The sequence below is a fragment of the Phacochoerus africanus genome, chromosome 15 (genome assembly GCF_016906955.1).
Source record: "Phacochoerus africanus isolate WHEZ1 chromosome 15, ROS_Pafr_v1, whole genome shotgun sequence".
Classification (NCBI taxonomy): domain Eukaryota; kingdom Metazoa; phylum Chordata; class Mammalia; order Artiodactyla; family Suidae; genus Phacochoerus; species Phacochoerus africanus.
In genome coordinates, this window is record NC_062558.1 from 140,705,273 (window position 1) to 140,727,265 (window position 21,993).

Below are 21,993 nucleotides of genomic sequence, written 5' to 3' on the forward strand. Positions count from 1 at the left end.
GCTCCAGCCCACCTGGCAGCTGCAGGAGAGCACCCACGTCCGCACGTCCTGGGCCACGTGTGCAGGAGGGTGTGTGGCAAGTGTGACAGCGGTCACGCCGGGGCCCATTGAGAGCACAGAGGGCCTTTCAGGGCGGCGGACACTCCAGGAATCAGATCAGCCTCAAATCTGCGCGGGGCTGGTCTGCTGGCAGGAGGAAGGCTGCTCTGGCCACACCAGCCACCGGCGCTCCTCCCCGCAGACCCTCGTCGTCCCGCCGGGAAAGGACAAGGTATCTTTTCACCTCTGCCTCTGCTTCTTTCTAGTCGAGGTCCCCCAGAGTGGCTTCCAGACCCCACTGTGCATCAGAGTTCCTATGTCTCCTTAAAAACATGAGGCCCTGAAAGACAACCTACCAAATGGGAGGAAATATTTGCAAATGATATGACTAATAAGGGGTTAATACCCAACATCTATAAACAGCTCGTACACCTCAACATCAAAAAACACACACAACCTGATTAAAAAATGGACAGAAGAAGTTCCCAGTGTAGCACAGTGGAAACGAATCTGACTAGCATCCATGAGGATGTAGGATCGATCCCTGGCCTCGCTCAGTGGGTTAAGGATCCAGCATTGCTGGGATCTGTGGTGTAGGGCATAGACATGGCTCAGATCTGGTGGTGTTGTGGCTCTGGTGTAGGTTGGCAGGTAAGCTCCAGTTTGACCCCTAGCCTGGGAACCACCATATGCCGCAGGTGTGGCCCTAAAAAGACAAAAAAAAAGACCTGAAGAGCGCCCACTTCGGCAGCACATATGCTAAAATTGGAATGATAGAAGATTAACCTGGCCCCTGTGCAAGGATGACATGCAGATTCGTGATGCGTTCCATATTTTTATTCTACAATCCCACCATCACCCTAATACCAAAACCAGACAAAGAGACCACGAAAAAAGAAAACTATAGGCCAATATCTCTGATACAGTTGCAAAAATTCTCAACAAAATTTTAGCCAACCGAATCCAACAGCATATAAAAAAGACCACCCACCACGACCAGCTGGGATTCATCCCAGGTCCACGAGGATGGTTCCACACACACACATCGCCGTCACCCACCACACGAACAAAAGAAAAGTCAACAACCACATGCGCATCTCAATAGATGCAGAGAAAGCATGTGACAAAGTCCAACATCCATTCATGAGCAAAACTCTCACCAAAGTGGGTATAGAGGGAACATACCTTGACAGAATCAATGCCATTTACGACAAAGCCACAGCCAATATAACACTCAATGGAGAAAAGCTGAAAGCCTTCCCACTCAAATCTGGAACAAGACAAGGATGCCCACTCTCACCACTTTTATTCAACATAGGACTGGAAGCCCCAGCCACAGCAGTCAGACAAGCAAAAGAAATAAAAGGCATCCACATAGGAAGAGAAGAGGTAAAACTGTCACTGTATGCAGGCGACATGATACTATACATAGAAAACCCTAAGGACTCAACCCCAAAACTACTTGAACTGATCAACATATTCAGCAAAGCAGCAGGATATAAGATTAACATTCAGAAATCAGTTGCATTTCTGTAACATACTAACAATGAAATATCAGAAAAAGAATACAAAAATACAATACCTTTTAAAATTGCTCCCCAAAAAAGCAAATACCTGGGAATACACCTGACCAAGGAGGTAAAGGACTTATATGCTGAGAACTATAAAACATTCATCAAGGAAATTAAAGAGGATGCAAAGAAATGGAAAGATATTCCATGCTCCTGGGTTGGAAAAATTAATACTGTAAAAATGGCCATACTACCCAAAGCAATCTACAGATTCAATGTAATCCCTATCAAATTACCCATGACATTTTTCACAGAACTACAACAAACACTCCAAAAATTTATATGGAACCACAGAAGACCCAGAATTGCCAAAGCAATCCTGAGAAATAAAAACTAAGTAGGAGGCATAACTCTCCCACACTTCAGGCAATATGACAAAGCCACAGTCATCAAGACAGTGTGGTACTGGTACCAAAACAGACATACAGACCAATGGAACAGATAGAGAACCTGGAAATAAACCCTGACACCTATGGTCAATTAATCTTTGACAAAGGAGGCAAGAAGATAAAATGGGAAAAAGACATTCTTTTCAGCAAGTATTGCTGGGAAACCTGGACAGCTGCATGCAAATCAGTGAAACTAGAACACACCCTCATACCATGCACAAAAATAACCTCAAAATGGCTGAAAGACTTAAATGTAAGACAAGATACCATCAACCTCCTGGAAGAGAACATAGGCAGAACATTCTCTGACATCAACCTTTTGAATATTTTCTCAGGTCAGTCTCTCAAAGCAACAGAAATAAGAGCAAAAATAAACCAATGGGACCTCATCAAACTGAGAAGCTTTTGCACAGCAAAGGAAACCAAAGAGAAAACAAAAAGACAACTTACAGAATGGGAGGAAATAGTTTCAACTGATGCAACTGATAAGGGCTTAATCTCTAAAATATGCAAACAATTTATACAACTCAACAGCAAAAAAGCCAACCACCCAATGGAAAAATGGGCAAAAGACCTGAGTAGACACTTCTCCAAAGAAAATATGCAGATGGCCAACAAGTACATGAAAAAATGTTCAACATCACTGATTATTAGAGAAAAGCAAATGAAAACTACTATGAGGTCCCACCTCACCCCAGTCAGAATGGCCATCATTCATAAATCCACAAATAACAAGTGCTGGAGGGGGTGTGGAGAAAAGGGAACCCTCCTGCACTGTTGGTGGGAATGTAGCTGGTACAGCCACTATGGAGAACAGTATGGAGGTACCTTAGAAAATGATAAAAGAACTACCATAGGACCCAGCAATCCCACTCTTGTGCATATATCCGGACAAAACTCTCCTTAAAAAAACACATGCACCCGCATGTTCATTGCAGCACTATTCACAATAGCCAAGACATGGAAATAACCCAATGTCCACTGATAGATGATTGGATTAGGAAGATGTGGTATGTAAACACAGGGGAATACTACTCAGCCATCAAAAAGCCAAAATAATGCCATTGCATCAACATGGATGGAACTAGAGACTCTCATACTGAGTGAAGTATGTCAGAAAGAGAAAGACAAATACCACATAATATCACTTATATCTGGGATCTACCATAAGGCACAAATGAACCTTTCCACAGAAAAGAAAATCATGGACATGGAGAACAGACTTGTGGTTACCAAGGGTGGAGGGAGTGGGATGGACTGGGAGAATGGGGTTCATGGAAGCAAACTGTTGCCCTTGGAATGGATAAGCAATGGGATCCTGCTGTGTAGCCCTGGGAACTCTGTCTGGTCACTTGTGATCGAGCCTGATCATGTGAGAAAAAGAATGTGCACATGTATGTGTGACTGGCTCACCTTGCTGTGCAGTAGAAAATTGACAGGACACTGCGTACCAGCTATAATGGACAAAATAAAAGTCATTATAAAAAAATGAAGGCATAAAAGCCGAAACGCGTGCGGATGGCCAACAGGCACATGAGGAGGTGCTCGTCACCACTCGTCTTGAGGGAGATCGAATCGAAACCACAAGGGGAGGTCACTTCACACCTGCCAGGATAGCCATCATCAAAAAGACCGCAAGTGGCAAACGTCGGAGAGGGTGTGGAGAAAAGGGAGGCCTCGGACACTGTCGGTGGGGATTTAAATCAGTGCAGCCACGTGGGGAACAACGTGGGTGTTTCTCCAAAAACTAAAACTACAATCCCATATGATCCGGCAGTTTCACTCCTGGATATAGTTTTGGGAAATATATAATTCAGAAAGATACATACACCCCACTGTTCATGGCAGCGTTGTTTGCCGTCGCCAAGTTATGAAAGCACCCTCAGTGTCCATCAACAGAGGACTGAGTGAAGAAGATACTGTTCAGCTGTAAAAAAGAACGAAATATTGCCTTTTGCAACCACATGGATGGCCTCGGAGGGCATTATGCTAAGGGAAATAAGTCAGAGAAAGACAAACACTGTTTTATATCACTTATACGTGAAATCTAAAATACACGACAAACTAGGGAAGAGAACCACAGAGAAGCAGGCTCACTGATACAGAGAACAAACTAGTGGTTACGGGGGGGGGGGGCATAGGGTTAGGGGATTAAGGGCTACGGACTATTACGTATGAAATAAATGAGCTGCAAAGACACATCGTACAACATAGGGAAGATGGCCAATACTTTGTAAAGACGGTGGGTGCAGTATAACCTTTAAAAATTGCCAATCGTTATGTTGTAAAGGGAATCTACAGCAACTGTACTTCAAATTTAAGAAGAGGAGGAGTTCCCGCTGTGGCTCATCAGTAACGAACCCGACTAGTATCCATGAGGATGTGTCTTTGATCCCTGGCCTCACTCAGTGGGTGAAGGATCCCACGTTGCCGTGAACTGTGGTGTAGGCCGGCAGCTGCAGCTCCAGTTCAGCCGCTAGCCTGGAAACTTCCACAGGCCGCAGGTGCTGCCCTAAAAGGGCCAAAAAAGAAAAACGAAGGAGGAGAAGAAGAAGACGAAGAAGACCACGCAGGGCCCACGGCCTCAGCTTGGACCTGCAGGATTGACCTCTCGGAGCCCCGGGCCCGGGTGTTCCGGCTGCCCCCGCTGCTCTGAGGCTGGGCCACTCCGGGCTTTGCTGCCTCGAGTCGCCCCCCCAGAGACTCAGCCGCCAGTCCCGCCTGGCCCCGCAGCCATCCTCCCGCCCTTCCCCCCTGCCTCCTGGCTGAGCCGAGATGCAGGTGGAGGGCACGGAGGGGCCGAGGGGGGACCTGCCATCCCAGGAGCACCAGGTCTCCTACGTAAAGGAACACCCAGGCGCTGCAGGAGGCAAGGGCTGTTCAGTGGTTTCTCAGCCTCCGCGGGCTGTGTGGCGTCCAGAAGCAGGGTGTGGGGTGGGGGTCAGTGGGCAGGCGTAGGGGGTCCAGGTGGACCAGGCACGGCAGGAGCCCCCAGCCACAGAGACCCAAGCACATTCCCTGAGCCTCCTCCCCCCGACGTCATGACCTGCCCCGGCCCCCCGGCCCAGCTCCCACTGGGGCCTCCAGCCAGACCTGCACCTTCCCGGCCAAGCATCATTTAAAACATTCTGGGTTTGGAGTTCCCGCTGTGGCAGAACGGGATCCGCGGCGTCTTGGGAGCGCTGGGACGCAGGTTCAAGCTGGGCCCTGCACAGTGTGTTAAAGATCTGGCGTCGCTACAGGTGGAGCTTAGGTTGAAACTGTGGCTCAGGTCTAATCCCCGACCCGGGAATTCCTCATGCTGTGGAGCAGCCAAAAAAGAAAAAAGACTCTAGGTTTAAAAATCTGCGTGCGCACACATATTTGTGTGCAGTGATAGCACAGCGGACAGGCCGGTGCCCAGCCCCAGGCGTTAGCACACGCTGTCATCTCAGAGTCAGGATGAAGGAGCCAGAACCTGGCAGACCTGTGTCCACCCTTGCTTCCCGCCACAGTCCTGGGTCCCAGCCCCGCCTCGCCCCATGCCCACCTCCCTGGGGTGGGACGGAGAATGAGGGTGCTGCTCTCACAGGGCAGCTGGGACTGGGGTGCCGGCTCCACAATGGGCTCAGCTCAGGGGAGGTGCCCCGTGGTCCCCGATGAGGCCCAGGGGGCGGGGTCCTCCGTTCCCATCCGCGCGTCACAGCCCCTGGTCTCCCTGCTGGGGCAGGGTGGCGGCGGGGAGAGGGCCTCGCCCTGTTCTTTTCAGCCCTTGCCTGCATTTGCCTCCGCTCCCTACAGTCAGGTCCGTGAGAGCTGCGCCTGATTAACCTCTGAGTCTTTCCTGGGAGGGTGGCTCTGGGTGGCTGCGAGCAGGGCCACGCCCAGCACTGCGGGGAGCGCCAGGGGGCGCGTGGTTCCGTCTGCTGCGCCCAGAGACGGAAGCTTTACCCCAAACACACGGTGGGTGGTCTGGTCCGTCTGCAGAATACGTGCCCACGCCGTCACGGAGGACGTGCAGGAATTGAGACCTCACAGCAAAGAATAAAATGATGAGGGGCCCAAGGGAGGGGCCTCATGGAAGCCCCACCCAAGGTCGCACCAGGTCGCCTAAGAGAGTGATGGGCTGCGGTAAGAGCAGGAAGAAACAATCGCAGCCACACGAGGTCACCTGGGTTCCGTCACAGGCTCCAGGTGGCTCCGGCAGAGGCTGGGCCCAGAGGCCCCACTGCCAGCGCCCTGGGTCCCTCCTGCAGGCTGTGCCCCAAGTCGCAGTGTACCTAGAACTGTGTGAGGAACAGAGCAGATACACCCAAGCACTACACCTGCTGTTAGGAAACACTCCAGTCCTAGCTGGGAGGAGGGACCTTGTGCGGGACTCCAGCAGCCCCTCCAACTCCGGGCATGGACTGCCTCTCAGGAAGGAGTCACTGAGCACCCTGCCCCCAGGACCACGTCTGCGTGGAGGGAGGCGGTTTCACTTCTAGGTAAAACCCTGCCCACTGCTGGGGGACCCCGCCCACTCCTAGGGGGAAACCCCGCCCACTCCCAGGTGAAATCCCTCCCACTCCCAGGGGAGGCTCCTCCCACCCCAGTGGGAAACCCAGCCTCTATCAGTTAGGCCCCAAACCGAACCCTAAATCCCAGTTAGGCCCCAGACGCCTGTGGGAAACCCTTCCCACTCCACTGCTCCTGAAGCGCTGGGCACCAGCTGGAGGGTGGCCGTGAGCGCCAGGCCTGCGGTGGCTCTGAATTCAACCTGAATGGTGGTTTAGCGGAGGGCTGGCAGGCATCGCCTGGCAAGTTCAGGGGGACATCAAGAAAGCCACTGAAGCCACTGGAGCTCTTCGGGACAATCAGGTGGGCGTACAAAGGAGACGATGCAATGTGTCAGGGCTCCAAGAGCGCAGGGGCAGCCACAGGTGCCGACCGCGCCGCCGCCGCCGCCGGGAACCGGGAGGGGACCGGCGCTGGCAAAGCCCGCGTTCTCAGGAGTCGCAATTCCTAGGCCTCCTGTGGCTGCTGAACGCCTGTATTCCAGGAGCGTTGTGTGTCCCGTGCAGAGGAAATGAGTCGAGTAGACGGCCAATGCGGACAAAAGAGTAAGCAGGGAATGGCCTAAGTCTGTCACCTCCCGAGTTTCCTTGGGAACAAAGGTTCTCAGCGTGAAAATGTGGAGTCACAGAGGCCCTTCCGCAGAAGTGAAGTGGAGGCCCTGTGTTTGAGCTGGAGATCGCACGTGCCCATGGGAAAGTTCCCATGTAAGTACATGTAAGTAAGTTTTATTATGCATATGTTAGATACTCTGTCGAGCTCTGTCTCTGGAAAGGCCTTACAACCAAGACCACACCTGGAGCAGGAGCAGCCCTAGGGCCTGTGACCGTGAACTTCTGTTTCCCTTTAGAAGTGATCAGGGCGACCGGAGAACATTCGGGGCGGGAAATGCGCACGTGCGGCTGGAGCATCCCGAGGGCCTGCTGGGGTCCTGTCTTGTCTAAAGGATTCACAGGCCTCTCTCAGCTTCCATGAGGGAGCGATCGGCACAGAATTGAAGCATCAACTACGTTTAAATCCACCTACTCTTAGTGACACAGCTGGTCCGTTCCCTTCTGAGGCTGACCAGGAAGCAACGCATCCCCTCGAAGACGACGCAGTGAATCCAGGAAAAGCCAAGCGTCTACCTGCCTTTGCTCTGGGCAGCACCCAGCCTGAAGGGAGGAACCGCTCAGCCAAGCGCAGGCCGCCCTCTGGCCCCCGGCTGCCCCACCTGCTCGCCAATCATGTGGCAGCCTGTTGCCACATCCTCTGACCCCTGGAGGCATGAAGGAGGCGCTTACGGCATCTCAGCGCAACCTCCCAACTGCTTCGGTGGAACAGTTTCCTTAACAAGTTTGTACAGAAGCGCTGTGCAAAGATCGAGTTGTGGAGAAGCTCTTCAAGCTCAGCCGTCCAGGTCTCTTGGGTTGATTCTGAATTTTCAGTGTCATCGGAGCCAGGGGCCTTTGACCACCCTGCTTCCCACCCACTGGGTGACCGCTGCTCCTGCCCACTGGGCTCGCGCACCTGCGCGCCCCCCTCAGCCCTCTCCACGCAGGGGGAGCTTGGCGGGTCAGCCTGGGCGCCGAAGGGGAGGACCTCACCGCCCCTTGGCAGGCGGAGCTTCAGAGAGGAGAGGCCGGTGAGCAGGTGGCAGAGATGGAGGTGACAACCAGCCCACTTAGCCTCTCAGCGACCTCCCAGGGGGCCCCCGGGACAGGTCCTCACGCTCCAAACTGCAGGTGCGCAAGGCCGGCCCGACAGTCCCCAGCGCTCAGAAGTGGTTTGCTTGTCCCTCTCTCCTCCAGCTGCCAGCTCCCTTCCTGTGTAGCTTCCAGTCACCACACGCCGTCATGGAGGGTGCTGGTCCCAGGGAACCCCAGCTGTGCTGTTGGTACCCTCAGAGTCGACTCCATAGGGATGCTGCATTGGGCGGGAGGGCAGGGGTTCATTTTTCACCAGGCTCTCCTGCATGCGTGATGCTGGCTCTGGCACCTTTTCTGCAACAGAGTCACAGGTCCTCTGTGAAGGGCGACCGGGAGGCGGGTGTGGTCTCCACCTTTGCTCCAGCCAGCTTGGCTCAGAGTCAGGATTAAACCCCATCTAACCCTGAACTGTTCTGCTGATAAGTTTCTTTCCTCCACTCTCACTGAAAAACAACAAAAAACCCTGCTCTGCGATACAGGCTGCATCCTTATCCCTTTCTCCGCTGATTTCCCATCCAGGAAGCCGTCGTGAAGGTGAGTGTTGTGTATTGACAGGAAGGAGGCTGGGCTCTGGATCTCGGATGCTGGTGGCCTTTCTGGCTCTGCCACATCCAGCTGCTGGACCTGCTGTGCCGACCCTCGGCATGCCCGCCATCGTGGGGACAGCTGCACCTCCCACCCTGAGCAGTTTCTAAAATGGCACCGGCGGTTTCCCCTAGAGAGTCACCACCCCACACAACTGAGAAACACCGCAACAAATCTTGCTCTTTGTTGATGTCTTGAGCTGAATTTAAACTGGAGAAAGAGCAGCTCCTACAGAAGACGAATAAATGCCTGTCTGCTGTCAGCCTTCGACCCCAGTCCAGCTCTCCCGACAGCCGGTCCAGTGCTCACCCCGCCGTGTGCAGGGGGATGGTCGGGGCCCCGGCTACTAGAACTTCTCCAAGCACTGGTGGGCCCGAGCCGCCCTGAGGGGGGTCTCAGTCCTGAACCCCGCTCGATAGAACTGCCCACCAGCAAGCGTCGGCTGAGTGAGTCGGTGTCACGGTCTGTCCCGATGGGGAATGATCACAGTCCCCGCCTGCTCCCGGGAAGCCCGCTCGGGCAGGGTAGGGAGACAGCTCAGCCACCGAGAAAAAGAAATCAGACACCTTGGGGAGTAACTGCTGTGAAAAAGTGACACACAGTAATGGGGTCAGTGCAGGGGGCCCAGGGCCCGCCTGCTGAGACGGGGGGAGGACGCTCGGGGCAGGAGCCTGGCCTCCAAGAAGCATGAGCCAGATCGGTGGAGGAGGCGCACGTCCAGGGGCTGCGGGGTCGGCGTTTACACAGCTCTGCGGAGCAGGAACGTAGAGGCTCCGAGGAGGGGGCTGGACCCGTGCCTCATTCTCCCGAGAGGATATGCCCTGGGGGGCGGTGAGAGGTTGTGTGCATGGTACCCTTCCCAGGGGCCATGGGAGGCGCTGCTTTTATTCTAAATGCACTGGAAGCCAGAGAAACGTACACAGAGCGTGAGCTTCGTGCTTCCAGAGCTGCCTCCGTGGAGGGTGGACGGCGGGGAGGGGCGGGGGGGAGGGGAGAGGCCTGGGGTGCATGGGCATGGGAGTGGGTGACCCTTCAGGGGGCGTGGCAGGGCTGCAAGCTTGGGTGTCCACCCCTCTGCCGGCAGGTAGGCCTGGGGCGAACCTGGATCCCAGCCACTCCTTCATTCCCTAAATAGATGGTGAGCACTGACCTCACGCCGCATGGTGGCGGCTGGGTCACTCAGCCCCAGGGTCAAAGCTTTTGGATGAACATCAGCCATTCAGTAAAAAAAATCAGAGTGTCCCCCAAACCTAGATGCCAGACGTCAGGTAGACAGACGCGCAGCTGCCTGCGCTGGCTTCTCTACCTGCCCAGAGTGTCGCAGCAGGTAAGCCAGCACCCCGTTATTTGGGCTGAAGGAGGTGGGGCCGAGGCGTGCTCCCCACAGGGCTGAGCCCGCTCCCTGGAGGATTCATTTGAGAGGTAAGGGTTTCACCCCCGGGCCGTCTCCTCCGTCCTGCTCTCCCGCCAGCAGTGCTTCCAGGCTCGACGCCTGCGGGACTGTGTTCACACTCGCCACGCACGAGGCTCGACTCGGTTTTCAATCCACGTTTATTGAGGAGGCATTCTTCCGTGGAAGATGGCTCCCAAGGTTGCAAGAGAAAAAAAACCTTCTCCAACTGTGAGCTGGGCTCTCAGGGAGCGCAGGGCTCGGCTCACAAACGACCCGGGTGTGGCGGGGCCCCTGTCTTGCAGGTCAGCCGGGTGGAGAGGGAGAAGAACCAGGAGCTCAAGCAGGTGCGGGAGCACGAGCAGCACAAGAACGCCGTCCTGCTCACGGAGCTCAAGACCAAGCTGCACGAGGAGAAGATGAAGGAGCTGCAGGCCGTGCGGGAGACGCTGCTGCGGCAGCACGAGGCCGAGCTGCTTCGGGTCATCAAGATCAAGGACAACGAGAACCAGCGGCTGCAGGCGCTGCTGCACGCCCTGCGCGAAGGCGCCCCCGACAAGGTGCGCACGGTGCTGCTGTCCGAGGCCAAGGAGGAGGCCAAGAAGGGCTTCGAGGTGGAGAAGGTGAAAATGCAGCAGGAGATCTCGGAGCTGAAGGGCGCCAAGAAGCAGGTGGAGGAGGCGCTCACCATGGTCATCCAGGCGGACAAGATCAAGGCGGCGGAGATCAGGAGCGTGTACCACCTGCACCAGGAGGAGATCTCCCGCATCAAGAAGGAGTGCGAGCGGGAGATCCGCCGGCTGGTACGTGCACGCGGGGCGCAGGGCGCGGCGGGGGCACGGGGCACGGGCGGCAGCGTTGGGGGGGAGGGGCGGCGGGGACGCGGGGCGGGGCAGGGAGCAGGGGGCGCAGGGCCGCGCTTGGGCTTTGCTCGAAGGCAGGCGGGGAGGGGGGTTCCTCTGCGCAGAGCCCCTCCCCGCCGACCGAGGGCTCCAGAGAGGCGAGGCTGCCACAGACGGCAGGATGCGGTTCAGAACTCACCCCAGCACCGGCCTTCCTCCCCATTTCCAGCGTGGCCAGAACCACACACCCAGGAGGGGCCCTCCCTCTGTTTCCCCCCCCACACACACACACAGTGTTTATGGAAAGTTCCCCTTCTTACAGCCGGGGTGAGCCCAAGACAAGCGGGGCGGTGCTTGGTGGGGGAGTCGCACAGGCCACACCCGGCGAGGGGAGGCCAGAGGCCCTCCTCCTGCCCCAGCTGGGCGCTCTCTGGGGAGGCCGGGTCGCTCGCGGCAGGTTGGGACGTCAGCAGGTGCATCCTCGTGGCTCCAGAGCCCAGGTGCCTCGGGCATTCGGGGGAGTGGAGCCGGGCACCTGCCAGGTGCTCGGAGACCCAGCTGGCATCGCCACCAGCCACCCTTGGGACCCCCAGATGCCACTCCCTGGGGTTCAGCCAGCTTTCCAACCATCAGGGCCGTGCCCCAGGCCACCTTCCCCACCTCTGGCTTCCAAAGACCGCCGTGCCGATCTCCCGAAAGGTGGCAGCCATTCCGGACCCGCGGCCCAGAGGACGCGGGGAGCTCTGTGTGCCCGTGGGGGCCCTCACATCGTCACCCTGGATGGTCCCCTCTCTTTACAGAATGTCCGCTGTCCTCTCCCCCTGCTCAGCTCCCCATCCATCCCTGGGCCACGTGTTGGTCTCCTTAACCAGAGGCCGATTGCAGAACCTCCGCTCGCTGTGGTCCCCCAGCCCTTGCCGGCAGCTCTTCCAGCTGGTTCTTCTGGGTTTTATTCCAGATTGTCAAGAACATGCTTCAGCGTCTCCCACTTGATTTCTCAGGTTTAGCTCCTCCTCTGCTCCCCCGCCAGCCCCCCAAATTCCATTGGCCAGGTCTCAGCAGGAACCCAGCCCACCCCAAACAGGTGTCTGGGGAGGCTTCAGGGAAGGCTCCGTTCACAGAGGGGTGGGTGGGTGGCCTTCCGGAGGCCCGGGGGCGGCCCCAGGGAAGGGGCCAGAGCAAGCGCTGTCCCCGTGGGCGAGGGCCACGGCCCAGGAGGGGGCTCAGGGGCAACGCAGCCAACTGGGGGGAGCAAACACCCGGAGCGCCCCCTCCTCTCAGCTCCGGCCGTCCTGCTCCCCACGGCCAAACCAACTAGGGGCTCGACACCAGGGCCAGCTTCCCTCCCGGGCACGGAGCTGAGGGGGGTGCAGTCCCAGGAGACCCCCAAGACGCATCTGGGCTGAAATGAACCTTTTGTGCACCACTTGCCGTGTAAAGAGCCATTCCCGTTCTCACACTCACCACACTCACCGTTAGGTCCCTTCGAATTGGTGTTTTCATTTGCTTGGCCCTCTGGGTGCCTCGCGCTGCTTCGCCCTCAGCTCCCGGGCCCGGGGTATTTAGGAATCCGGTCCGCGTGCCTTTCCCCGGCGCTCCTGCTGCCTCCGCCCTTGCCGTCCTGGGAACCCCTTGCCTCCCTCCCGAGTCACAGCCCCCCGTCTTCCTGCTCCCTGATGGATGCCTCTCATCTTGGGCGAACACCTTCTCTGAGAGCTCCCTGGACACTGAGAGGACGAGAAATAAATTGTGTGTGTGTGAACGTTTTATTCTAACCTCTCAGTGGATGTTTTAACTCAGTATGGAATAAGGGATGGAAACTTGTTTTTATCAGGAACTTGACGGTATTTCTGCCTTGTCTTCTGACTTTTAGTATTGCTCTTTTTTTTTTTTTCTCTCTTTTTTTTGGGTCTCACCTGCAGCATGTGGAAGTTCCCAGGCTGGGGGTCAAATCAGGGCTGCAGTTGCCGGCCTACACCACCGCCACAGCAATGTGGATCCTTAATCCACTGAGCGAGGCCAGGGATCGAACCTGCGTCCCCACGAAGAGAGTGATGGGTCCTTCTCCCACTGAGCCACAACGGGAACTCCTAGTCTTGCTCTTAAGAAGTCGGAAGGCCTTCTGATTCCTGGCCTTTCCTGTGGCCCTGTCTCCTGTCCCCACCCTGCCCCAGCAGTTACGGGGCATTGTCCCTGAGCTCAGAGCCTCACCGAAGCTTCGGGTTGATGTGCCTTTGGCATGAGTGTTCATCCAACATGCCAGGTGGCCAGGCCCTTTCTAACTGGAGCCACGGCCGTCAGCTCTGGAGGCTTTATTCTGCGTCCGCCTGAATCCTTTGCTCCCCTCTCTTCCTTCTAGAACCCGTTAGGCAGAGGTTGGGCCTTGAAGCTCATGCTCTGATTTTCTGATTTTTCCCTCTAACCTTGGCTTTTGGTTCTGTTTTCTGGGACATGTTCTCAACTTTGTCTTTTAACTCTTCTGTGTACTTTTAAAAGCATCTCTGCTAATATGCATCTCATTTTCCAAATATTCGTTCTCTAAAATAAAATTTTTGTCATTCCCTTCTTACTCATAAATGTAATGTCATCTCTTATTTTTCTGAGGATAATAATTCCAATTTTTTAAGTGTTTGGATTTTTTCTGTTCCTTTCCCTGTCCATTCTATCTCAGAGTCCTTTTTGCTTCTTTTTCTGGCTGCTGTCTCCTCTCATTTGGAGCATTTCCTTGAGTGACAGGGACACACACCCCCGCCCCGCCCCCGGTGACTCACTGGCTCTGGGCCCTGGGTCTGTGTGTTTGGAAGTGGAGGCTTTACTTGAAGGTGAACTGGAAGGAATTCTGCCGTGTCTTTGGGGACTTTCCTCCTTTCACCTTTTTTGGCCTTTCTCTACTGAGGAATTCAAGTCAGGACCCCAGGGCAAAAGAGGAAAGGAAAGACTTCAGATTGGAAAGGAAGCATTGACAACTGCCTTTTTGCAGGTGCCATGAGTTTGTATGTAGAAAAAGCCCCTGTTCCCCCAAATGAACGGTTGAATGAGCTCGGCACGGTTTCAGGACAAGAAGCAAAATGCAAAATCAGCTGTATTTCATTTCCCCATGCCAAACAATCCAAAATGAAATTTGTAAGGATGCCGCTCATAATGCGAAATACAGGCAACACGTGGGAGTAAGTTTGACAAAAGATGCGCGTACGCTGGGAACCGCACGCCACGGCTGAGGGGAACCGAGGAGGAGCTGAACGGAGGGTGGGTCCCCGTCCGCGGACGGGGCGCCCGGTCTCTTGGGATGCGCCTCTCTTCGTGGCATGTGACGAGCAGACACGCGGGGCCCCTCAAAACCCAGCAGCCCTCCTTGCAGGCTGGAGAGCGGGTTCTAAAATTGGCACACACCTGCAGCGTCTTCCCCTGGGGGCTCTGGGGGCCGTCTCTTTGCATCTCAGTGATACCTTGTGATCTGAAGCTTTCATTCTAAAGGAGTCTAATTGTGAGTCTTTTCCCTTGGGGTTGGTGCTTATCGTGTGCTGCTTGAGAAACCTTTTTATTCTGAAGCTTGAAGACTCATCTTTTTAAAACTTTATCATTTTGTCTTTCATGCATAGGTCTTTGCCCCAGTGTAGTGTGTGTGAGTGTGTTGGGGTGTGTGTAAGCGTGTTGGTGTGCGAGCGTGTCGGTGTGTGTGTCGGTGTGTGTGAGTGTGTCAGTGTGTGTGTGTTGGTGTGTGAGTGTGTTGGTGTGTGTGAGCGTGTTGGTGTGCGAGCGTGTTGGTGTGTGTGAGTGTGTCAGTGTGTGTTGGTGTGTGAGTGTGTGTTGGTGTGCGAGCGTGTTGGTGTGTGTGTCAGTGTGTGTTGGTGTGTGAGTGTGTGTTGGTGTGTGAGCGTGTTGGTGTGTGAGTGTCAGTGTGTGTCGGTGTGTGAGTGTGTGTTGGTGTGTGTGTGAGCGTGTTGGTGTGCGAGTGTGTTGGTGTGTGAGTGTGTCAGTGTGTGTGTGTCGGTGTGTGAGTGTGTGTTGGTGGGGGGGGGTAAAGGCCCAGTTATATTTTTTCATACGGATACACAATTGTCCTAACAACCCTCACCAGAAAGACCATCCTTCTTCCCAGTCGACGGTGCCCCCTCCGTCTCGCAGTAGGTGTTCGTATAGGACGGGGCTTTCTCTTTGGCGCCATCGTCTGTCCCCCGTCAAAAGCCCACTTTATGCGAATCACGCCCGCTCTCCCGTGAGTCTGCGTTTCTGGAGGAGTGAGTCCTCTCCCTTCTTCAGGACTCAGCCCTCAGGCTTCCATGGCAACCTCAGCATCATTTTTCCTAAATAAAATACGCCTGGAGCTTTCCCTGGGCTCATAAGCAAACGGTTGAAGGATACATCTTAATAGAGAGGAAGCACGATTCTCGGACAAATGGAAACGGAGCGCGTGCCAGAATCTGTATCTAACTCATTAACTGATGAGAAACAAGTAGGACGTTACAGCCAGTTCAAACAAAGATTTGATCTGAATGCGTTTAGGTCCCTCCCTGGCAAACAGCATCGGTTGCACGTCTGTGGGCAGGACATGTTTGCGTTGCTGCCAGCTTTCCCCAGGGAAACGCCTGTCCCTGCGGAGTTGCAGGAGGGCCCAGGTCAGACAGCCCTCAGAGGGCCCAGCCCTCCTAGAAAAGGGACCAAAGGTTGGTTGGTTGTTTCCAAGTCTTCACAGTTTTCCTCTTTAGAATTGTAATTATTTGGGGGAATCTCCTTTAGCCATCATTTCACGCGTGTGAAATGGTATATCCAGATCTAGATCTCACGGATCCGTCATACGTGAATTACTGAAGACGTCCATGCCTGAAAGCGAGAAAAACAATACCTCCCTTTTGAGGCCGCCGCCCGCCCCCTCCAAGCGGTGCACAGCTGGGGAGGCAATGGGGCACCTGCTGCATTTCCCACCCTGTCCACCAGGTGTCGCTGTTGGAGGCCCGTCCCCAGGGTGCTGCCCTGCCGGACTCAGGACCAGAGCCCCTCTGTCCCCCTTGGCCACTGTTCCCATAGCCCAACCTATTACAGAAGATACAAAATAATTTCCCCAGCATTTCTGGGGTATCACTGACATACATCACAGTGTATGTTTAAAGGAGAGCATGGCGGGTTGGCTTACATGTATGAGAAATGATTAACCGCATAGGTTTAGTTAGCATCCGTCATCTCACAGAGTCAATAAAAGGAAAAACCCCAAAGAAAAAAAGAAAAAATGTTTTTCCTTGTGATAAGAACTCTTAGGATCTACTCTCTTAATAGCTTTTGTGTATATCGCCAGATAGCAATGTTCTGTCTTGCGTCCTTTAAAGCAAATGATGAATAGCACTAGTGAAGAGTTCCCTGCTGACTCAGCAGGCTAAGGAGCTGGTGGTGTCACTTCTGCGGCTCAGGGAGCTGCTATGGCACTGCTGTGATGAGGGTTGCTTCCCTGGCCCAGGAACTGTGCCTGCCAAGGGTATGGCCAAAAAGTAAAAAAAAAGGAAAACCCAGGGGGTCTCGGCCACTTGCCGGGCACGCAGGAGGCACTCCTAGAGGCGGCCACAGGGAGAGATCCGGTGCCCCCACCCGCCACCCGCAAGCCCGGCAGCCCGGCCCAAGCTCCCTGCCTGGGCGCAGTGGCGGAGGGGGGTCCTCCCTCCCTTGCGGCGCTGTTCCCAGGGCCCCTGGCTCAGTCTTCCTGTTCGGGGCTCTGGCTGGTGGGGCAGCACCCCGCACTCAGAGCCGACACCCTGTAACCAGGCCCGTGCGCTGGCCTGTCCGCGGCATCTGGGAGCGAAGGTGGAGGCGGAGGCGGAGTCTGACGCCCCAGCCTGGGGCTTGGGGGGCTCGGCTGGGAGCTGGAGCTCCAGGGCTTTTTCAGAGAAGGGAGAAGACAGGGGTGGGAAGAGGGGGTGGGAGCAGGGCTGGAGCAGAGGTGGGGGAGGTGGTCCAGAGGCGCACCCGCCCCCCTGCAGGGCCGGGAGCAGGTCTGAGAACGGGACCTGGCTCAGAGGGGAGGCGGGCCGGGGGCTGCCAGCCAGCCGGCATTGGGACGCTGGGGGCCGAGGCAGCATGCAGCCCCAGGCCCCAGGACAGCCACGGTGCCGCGGGGCTCACCAATGTGGGATGACAGCAGCCTCAGGGCTCCCCATCAGAGAGACCCTGGCTGTGACGGCCTGCGAGGGAATTTGACACCCCCGGCTCCTCACAGACGTCTCTGGCCGTGTCCTTGGCCGCCCTGGGTGGTGACGATGCCCCTGGGCTGGAGGAAGGCACGTGGCTCTGGAAGGTCAGGGTCCGCGGGTGCCCAGGGGACTCAGAACCCAGCCCCTGACCCAGGACCAGGGCGTGTGGGCACAGCCGCTGGCACAGGAGGGACCATGTGCCAGCCAAGGGCCATCGCAGGAGCCCGGCCATGGCCCAGGCTCAAGGACAGAGTGCAGGGCCGTGGGCAGCCTGGCCCGGAAGCTGTGGAGGGTGTGGCCATTCTGGGCCTCCGTGGCCATGTGTCGCCGTCTCCCAAGCAAAGAGCGCTGCTCGCGGAGGGGCCTGAAGTGCCTGCACCAAGGAGGGGGGTGGGACACGGGGAGTGAGAACACGGCAAGAACACGGCAACCCCCCGTGGCTGGCATTTCTGGCCGAGCCGCTGCCCGCTTGGCCCAGCCCTTCCGGCCCTTGTCCTCTGGTTCCAGCCTGTTGGGGTCTTCTCGGGTGTGGCTCGAAGGGTTCAAGGGGGAGGCTGTGGCCATCTGTGGCCACTCCGAGAGCCTGCAGCCACCCTGTTGGTCCTGGTGAGAGGTGAGACAGGCCCTGCTGGCCAGGCTCGGGCACGAGCAAAAGGACCAGGCTGAGCCACCCGAGCCTGGAGTGCCGTGCCCTGCTGAGGCCCTGCTTTCACCCAGGACCCCAGGTACTGGCAGGGTCGGGAGCGGGGGGGCACACAGAGGTCTCACAGGGAAGCTGCTTGGAGGGTGGGGATGCAGATCCAGCAGGCACAGCCCCCACAGAGCCAGGGCGTGCAGGTGGAGCGGCGTGCTCAGAGGCTGCTCAGATCAGGGGCGCCCCTCCCCGGGGTCTCTCATCAGCATGCCCGGGGGTCTCAGGAGGTGACTGCGGCCTTAGGACCTCCCTGGACAGGCCTGGGCCTGTAGTGTTGGCCCAGCCCCGCAATTCTGCAGCGAGGCTCCCTCGGGTCTTACGGTAGTGGAGTCTGGAGCCCCCTCTCTGCCTGGCTGCACAGCATCCCCGGAGAGCCTTGGTCCGGGGCAGCTCGGGGCTGCTGGCCAGAAGTTCATTCTGTCAAAGCGAGTGGGCAGGGCTTTGCTCTGGCTTCCTGGGTGAGCACAGGCAGGTCCCCGTGGCCCCAGCCACACCTGGCTGGTGACACGCTCTGAGCACAGGGCTGCTGGAGGCGTGGAGAGGCTGTGACTCTGGGCCCCAGGAGCAGCTTCAGGCAGGTTCGTGCTGTGTCATTATGGAGTCTGGGGCATGTTAACATATATTCACTAAAATGCAAGCTCAGACGGTTATGAAAACGTCTATAAACCTGAGGAAGTACAGGCACTGTTTCAGCTTTCTTGAAAGAATGGTGAATCGTCGGCCCCCACGGTTGTCTAGACAGTGAGTTAAATGGGGATTCTGACAAACAGCAGGGATGGGACTGGGGCAGAGGCTGCTCTGAGCTGGCTGGGTTCTCAGAAGCGCAGCTGTGGCTCGGAGGGCCCGCCCGCCTCTCCCACACTTGCGTCTTCCGGGGAGATGGGTTCCAGGTGAGCGGCCGCAAGGCGGGCGAGTCCTGACCCAGAGTGGAGCCTGGAAGAGTCTGGACATGAGTCTGTTTCAGAAGCAGCGTCCTCCACCGTGGGGACCACGTCATCCCAGTCCCGGGGCCCAAGGTCTCCCCAAGGTCAGCCCCGGACCAGATGCGGCCCAGCCCTCGGCTTGCTTATCTGCTCTCTGGGACACGGCCTCCCAGAGCAGGGGTCCTCACCTGCCCCGTGGCGGGGAGGGGTCCCTGGGGGGAGCTGCCACAGCATGGGTGGTTCTGCTGGGGTTGTCGATGGCGCGTGGGATGGGTGAACACTTTGCAGGGGGACCTCAGCCCTGGGCAGGGTGGTTAGACCGTCACGGCCAGCTGAAGGCCAGTCCCAGGCTCCGCTTAGCAGGCTGGCTCTGTGCACCTGCCCCGAGCGCACTCTGTGCCTGGTGGGGGGGGCCAGGTTAAGGCGAGTGAAGGTTGCCGTCTCTCCTTGACCAGGGCCCTCCCCTAGGGACCCCATCCAAAGGGCTTCCCTCGGGCTCCACACAGGGTGGGGGAGCCTGTGGAGGTGGGAGGGGCAGGGGTGGCTGTCGCGGAAGCAGGCAGGCTCCGCAGGGATTCCGAATCTTGCTCCTGGTACCTGGGGGCCACGGGAGCAATGAGATCTGATTCTCTTCCTTGAGATGCTCTGTGGTGTGAAGGGCGTGGGCGGTGGCAGGCACACAGTGGACACAGGGGGCCAGTTGGAAGCCACCACTCCCTCCAGGCGAGAGAAGGTGGCCAAAGGTGACCATCTGTGTCAGCTTTGGGAGCCCCTGTCCCGGGCTCCTGGGAGGGCGGGCCGCCTGAGGTGCATGTCAGAGCCAGTCTGGGTGTGGGCATGGGTGGTGACCAAAGGCAGGGACAGAGGGTGTCACCCTGCTCTCGGCAGCACTGCCCTCCAGGACCCTGCAGCCCCATGGAGGGGAAGGGGGTGCCAGGACCTGGGGTAGCAGGGCTGCGGTTCAGGGCCGGGAGCCTTGCAGGACGACGTGCAGGGCGGAAGCCACCTGCACAGGGGTGCAGCCCCCAGACCCCGAGTCGCCCTCCAAGGCTTCCCTAGCCACCCACCGAGTGAGGTGGGGCCCCACTCGCCGACAAAGCGTGTCCCCGCCTCAGCCGGGCGTCCCCGTCGTGCACAGGCGCCTCCTGCAGAAGCGGACCTGTGTGTCCGAAGCGGCAGGACAGGAGGCGCCGACGGGCCCTGCGCTGAGTCGCTGCCGGCGACCCTGGGCCTCCACGCGTGCCGGGGGACCCTCTGACTTGGCCACGTTACGTGACACGTACGGGGACTTCCCGGGGAGGTCTGCTTCTGGTCGCCACCCCCTGCTTGAGCAGCGGATGTGAGTGGAGTCCGCAGACGCTGGTTTTCGTGTGTCCTGGTGAGAGAAAAGCCGTGTTTCTAAGGGTCTGTGTGCGTGCAAACGGCAGAGCAGCTAACAGAGCCGCTTCCCACTGCGGTTCTGTTTTCACCGTCTTCTTCGTTTCCACTCACGGCTGGGCTGCCTCGTCCCCCTTCTCTGCCTGCTCCAGGCCATGGGCGTTTGGCCACTGAGGCTTCCTGCTCCTCCGTGCAGTGCACCGCCTGCCCGTGGACGCTGTGGTCTGGGCTGACCAACGTCTGGACTCTGTCCCAGGCTGACTTCGGCAGATGGCAGGCTCCTAAGGCCTCCAAACCTTAAACAGCAAGTAACGCAGCAGAGTCTCCAATCCTGCTCTGCTGTGTGAAAATGTGTTTTGCACCAAGCCTCCCTCTGAATCTAGAGTCTGTCTGAAGAATGGGCGGTGTGGGGCCTGTTCTGCCTCCACCCGACCCCAAGGGCAGCGGCCTGTGCTTTGGCCGAGGTCAGGGAGGCGCCCGTGGAAGCGGATGAGGGTGCAGAGAGAGGGGTGGCGGTGTCTGCAGGGGCTGGCGGTGCTGGAGGGAGAGCGGGGAGGGCCGGGCCCCCCTCCCGCCTCCAGTCCGGGTGGGTCAGGTGCACTGGGCGCTCCCACCTGGAGCCTGGTCATCCCCGCCCCCAGCCCACGCCTTGGCTCAAAGGAAGAGGACTTAGAATGAGGCTTTGCCGGCAAGCAGTGGGCCAGCTGCCCTGCTTGCTGTCCTCGGAGCCAAGAGAGGCGAGGCCCACACACTGTCCAGCCATCCTGGGCCGGGTGCCCGCGGATGGAAAGGGGCTTCTGCTTCACATTCACAGCTGGCCTGTCTTAACACGAGCCTTGCTGATCCTATCACGGGGTATGGGGGCCTTGGGGAGTCCCCCTAACATTCAGCAGAAGGTCGGAGGCGAAGGTGGCCTCTCTGGACCCTGTGGGAAAGTGCCAGCCCTGTGCCACCGAGGGCCCCTGCAGGCCAGCCTGGCGGAGGGGGAGTCCTGCTACAAGCCCAGGGGGGGCTGGGACGGGGTGCACGGTGTCCAGGCAGGAGCCTGGTCGGAGCTGGGGCGCTGCGCCGCAGCCTGGGCGGTGGGGCTCGCGGCTCCGGTCCAGGGCCCGCTGCTTTGCTTCCGGTCTCTGAGCCCAGGACGCAGCAGGGCCGCCGCTCCCGATGCTTGTGCATGTGTGTGTCTCCGCCTGTTTCTATGGTAACTGCAGATCTGTACCTGCCTGCGTGTGTGATTGTGTTCTTTCTCCTTGTAGATGGAGGAGATAAAATTTAAAGACAGAGCAGTCTTCGTGCTGGAGAGAGAGTTAGGGGTTCAAGCCGGGCATGCTCAGAGACTGCAGCTCCAGAAAGAGGCTTTAGATGAGCAGCTGTCCCAGGTCAAAGAGACAGAGCGGCACCTGGGCAGCCCCAGACGGGAAGTTCCTCAGGCCAGCGGTGCAGGAGACGCCTCAGACCACTCGGGAAGCCCTGTAAGCACCTCCCAAGCTTCGCCCGGCCGACCCAATCATGGTCGGTGCCGCGGGCACTCGGCTCTGGCCCTGCGGGCAGCCTCCGGGTTGTCCAGAGCCCAAGCCCTCCTCCCTGGGGACGCAGACCGTGTCTGCAGCCGGCCGGCCAGCGGGCCCCCGGCTTCTGGGCTGAGGGGCCCCGAGACTCCTGTCTCCTCCTTTCGCTGCTGATGTGGCCAGCACCGGCCTTCGCCGGATCCTTCCACGGCCCGAGGCTCCAGGCTTCCAGCTGCGCCCGCCTGCAGCTGCTGGGCCCCCCCGCTGCCACGGGCCCG

The 21,993-nt window shown here is 57.7% G+C and overlaps 1 protein-coding gene and 1 non-coding gene across 7 annotated transcripts in view; both read left to right on the forward strand.

Moving 5' to 3' along the window:
* Positions 1 to 21,993, forward strand: part of JAKMIP3 (Janus kinase and microtubule interacting protein 3) — an 81,040-nt gene that overhangs the window by 19,135 nt on the left and 39,912 nt on the right. For 4 of the 6 annotated variants that reach the window (XM_047760783.1, XM_047760784.1, XM_047760785.1 and 1 more), the window contains exon 3: positions 10,501 to 10,998. In XM_047760783.1, coding sequence (XP_047616739.1) covers positions 10,501 to 10,998 — 498 coding nt within the window. Of the gene's footprint in view, positions 1 to 10,500; positions 10,999 to 21,463; positions 21,680 to 21,993 lie in introns of all 6 variants that reach the window. The other 2 variants (XM_047760781.1, XM_047760782.1) reach the window with 1 other exon arrangement.
* Positions 775 to 877, forward strand: LOC125117100 (U6 spliceosomal RNA). The gene has a single exon (XR_007132476.1). It is a non-coding gene; the product is annotated as a U6 spliceosomal RNA (small nuclear RNA).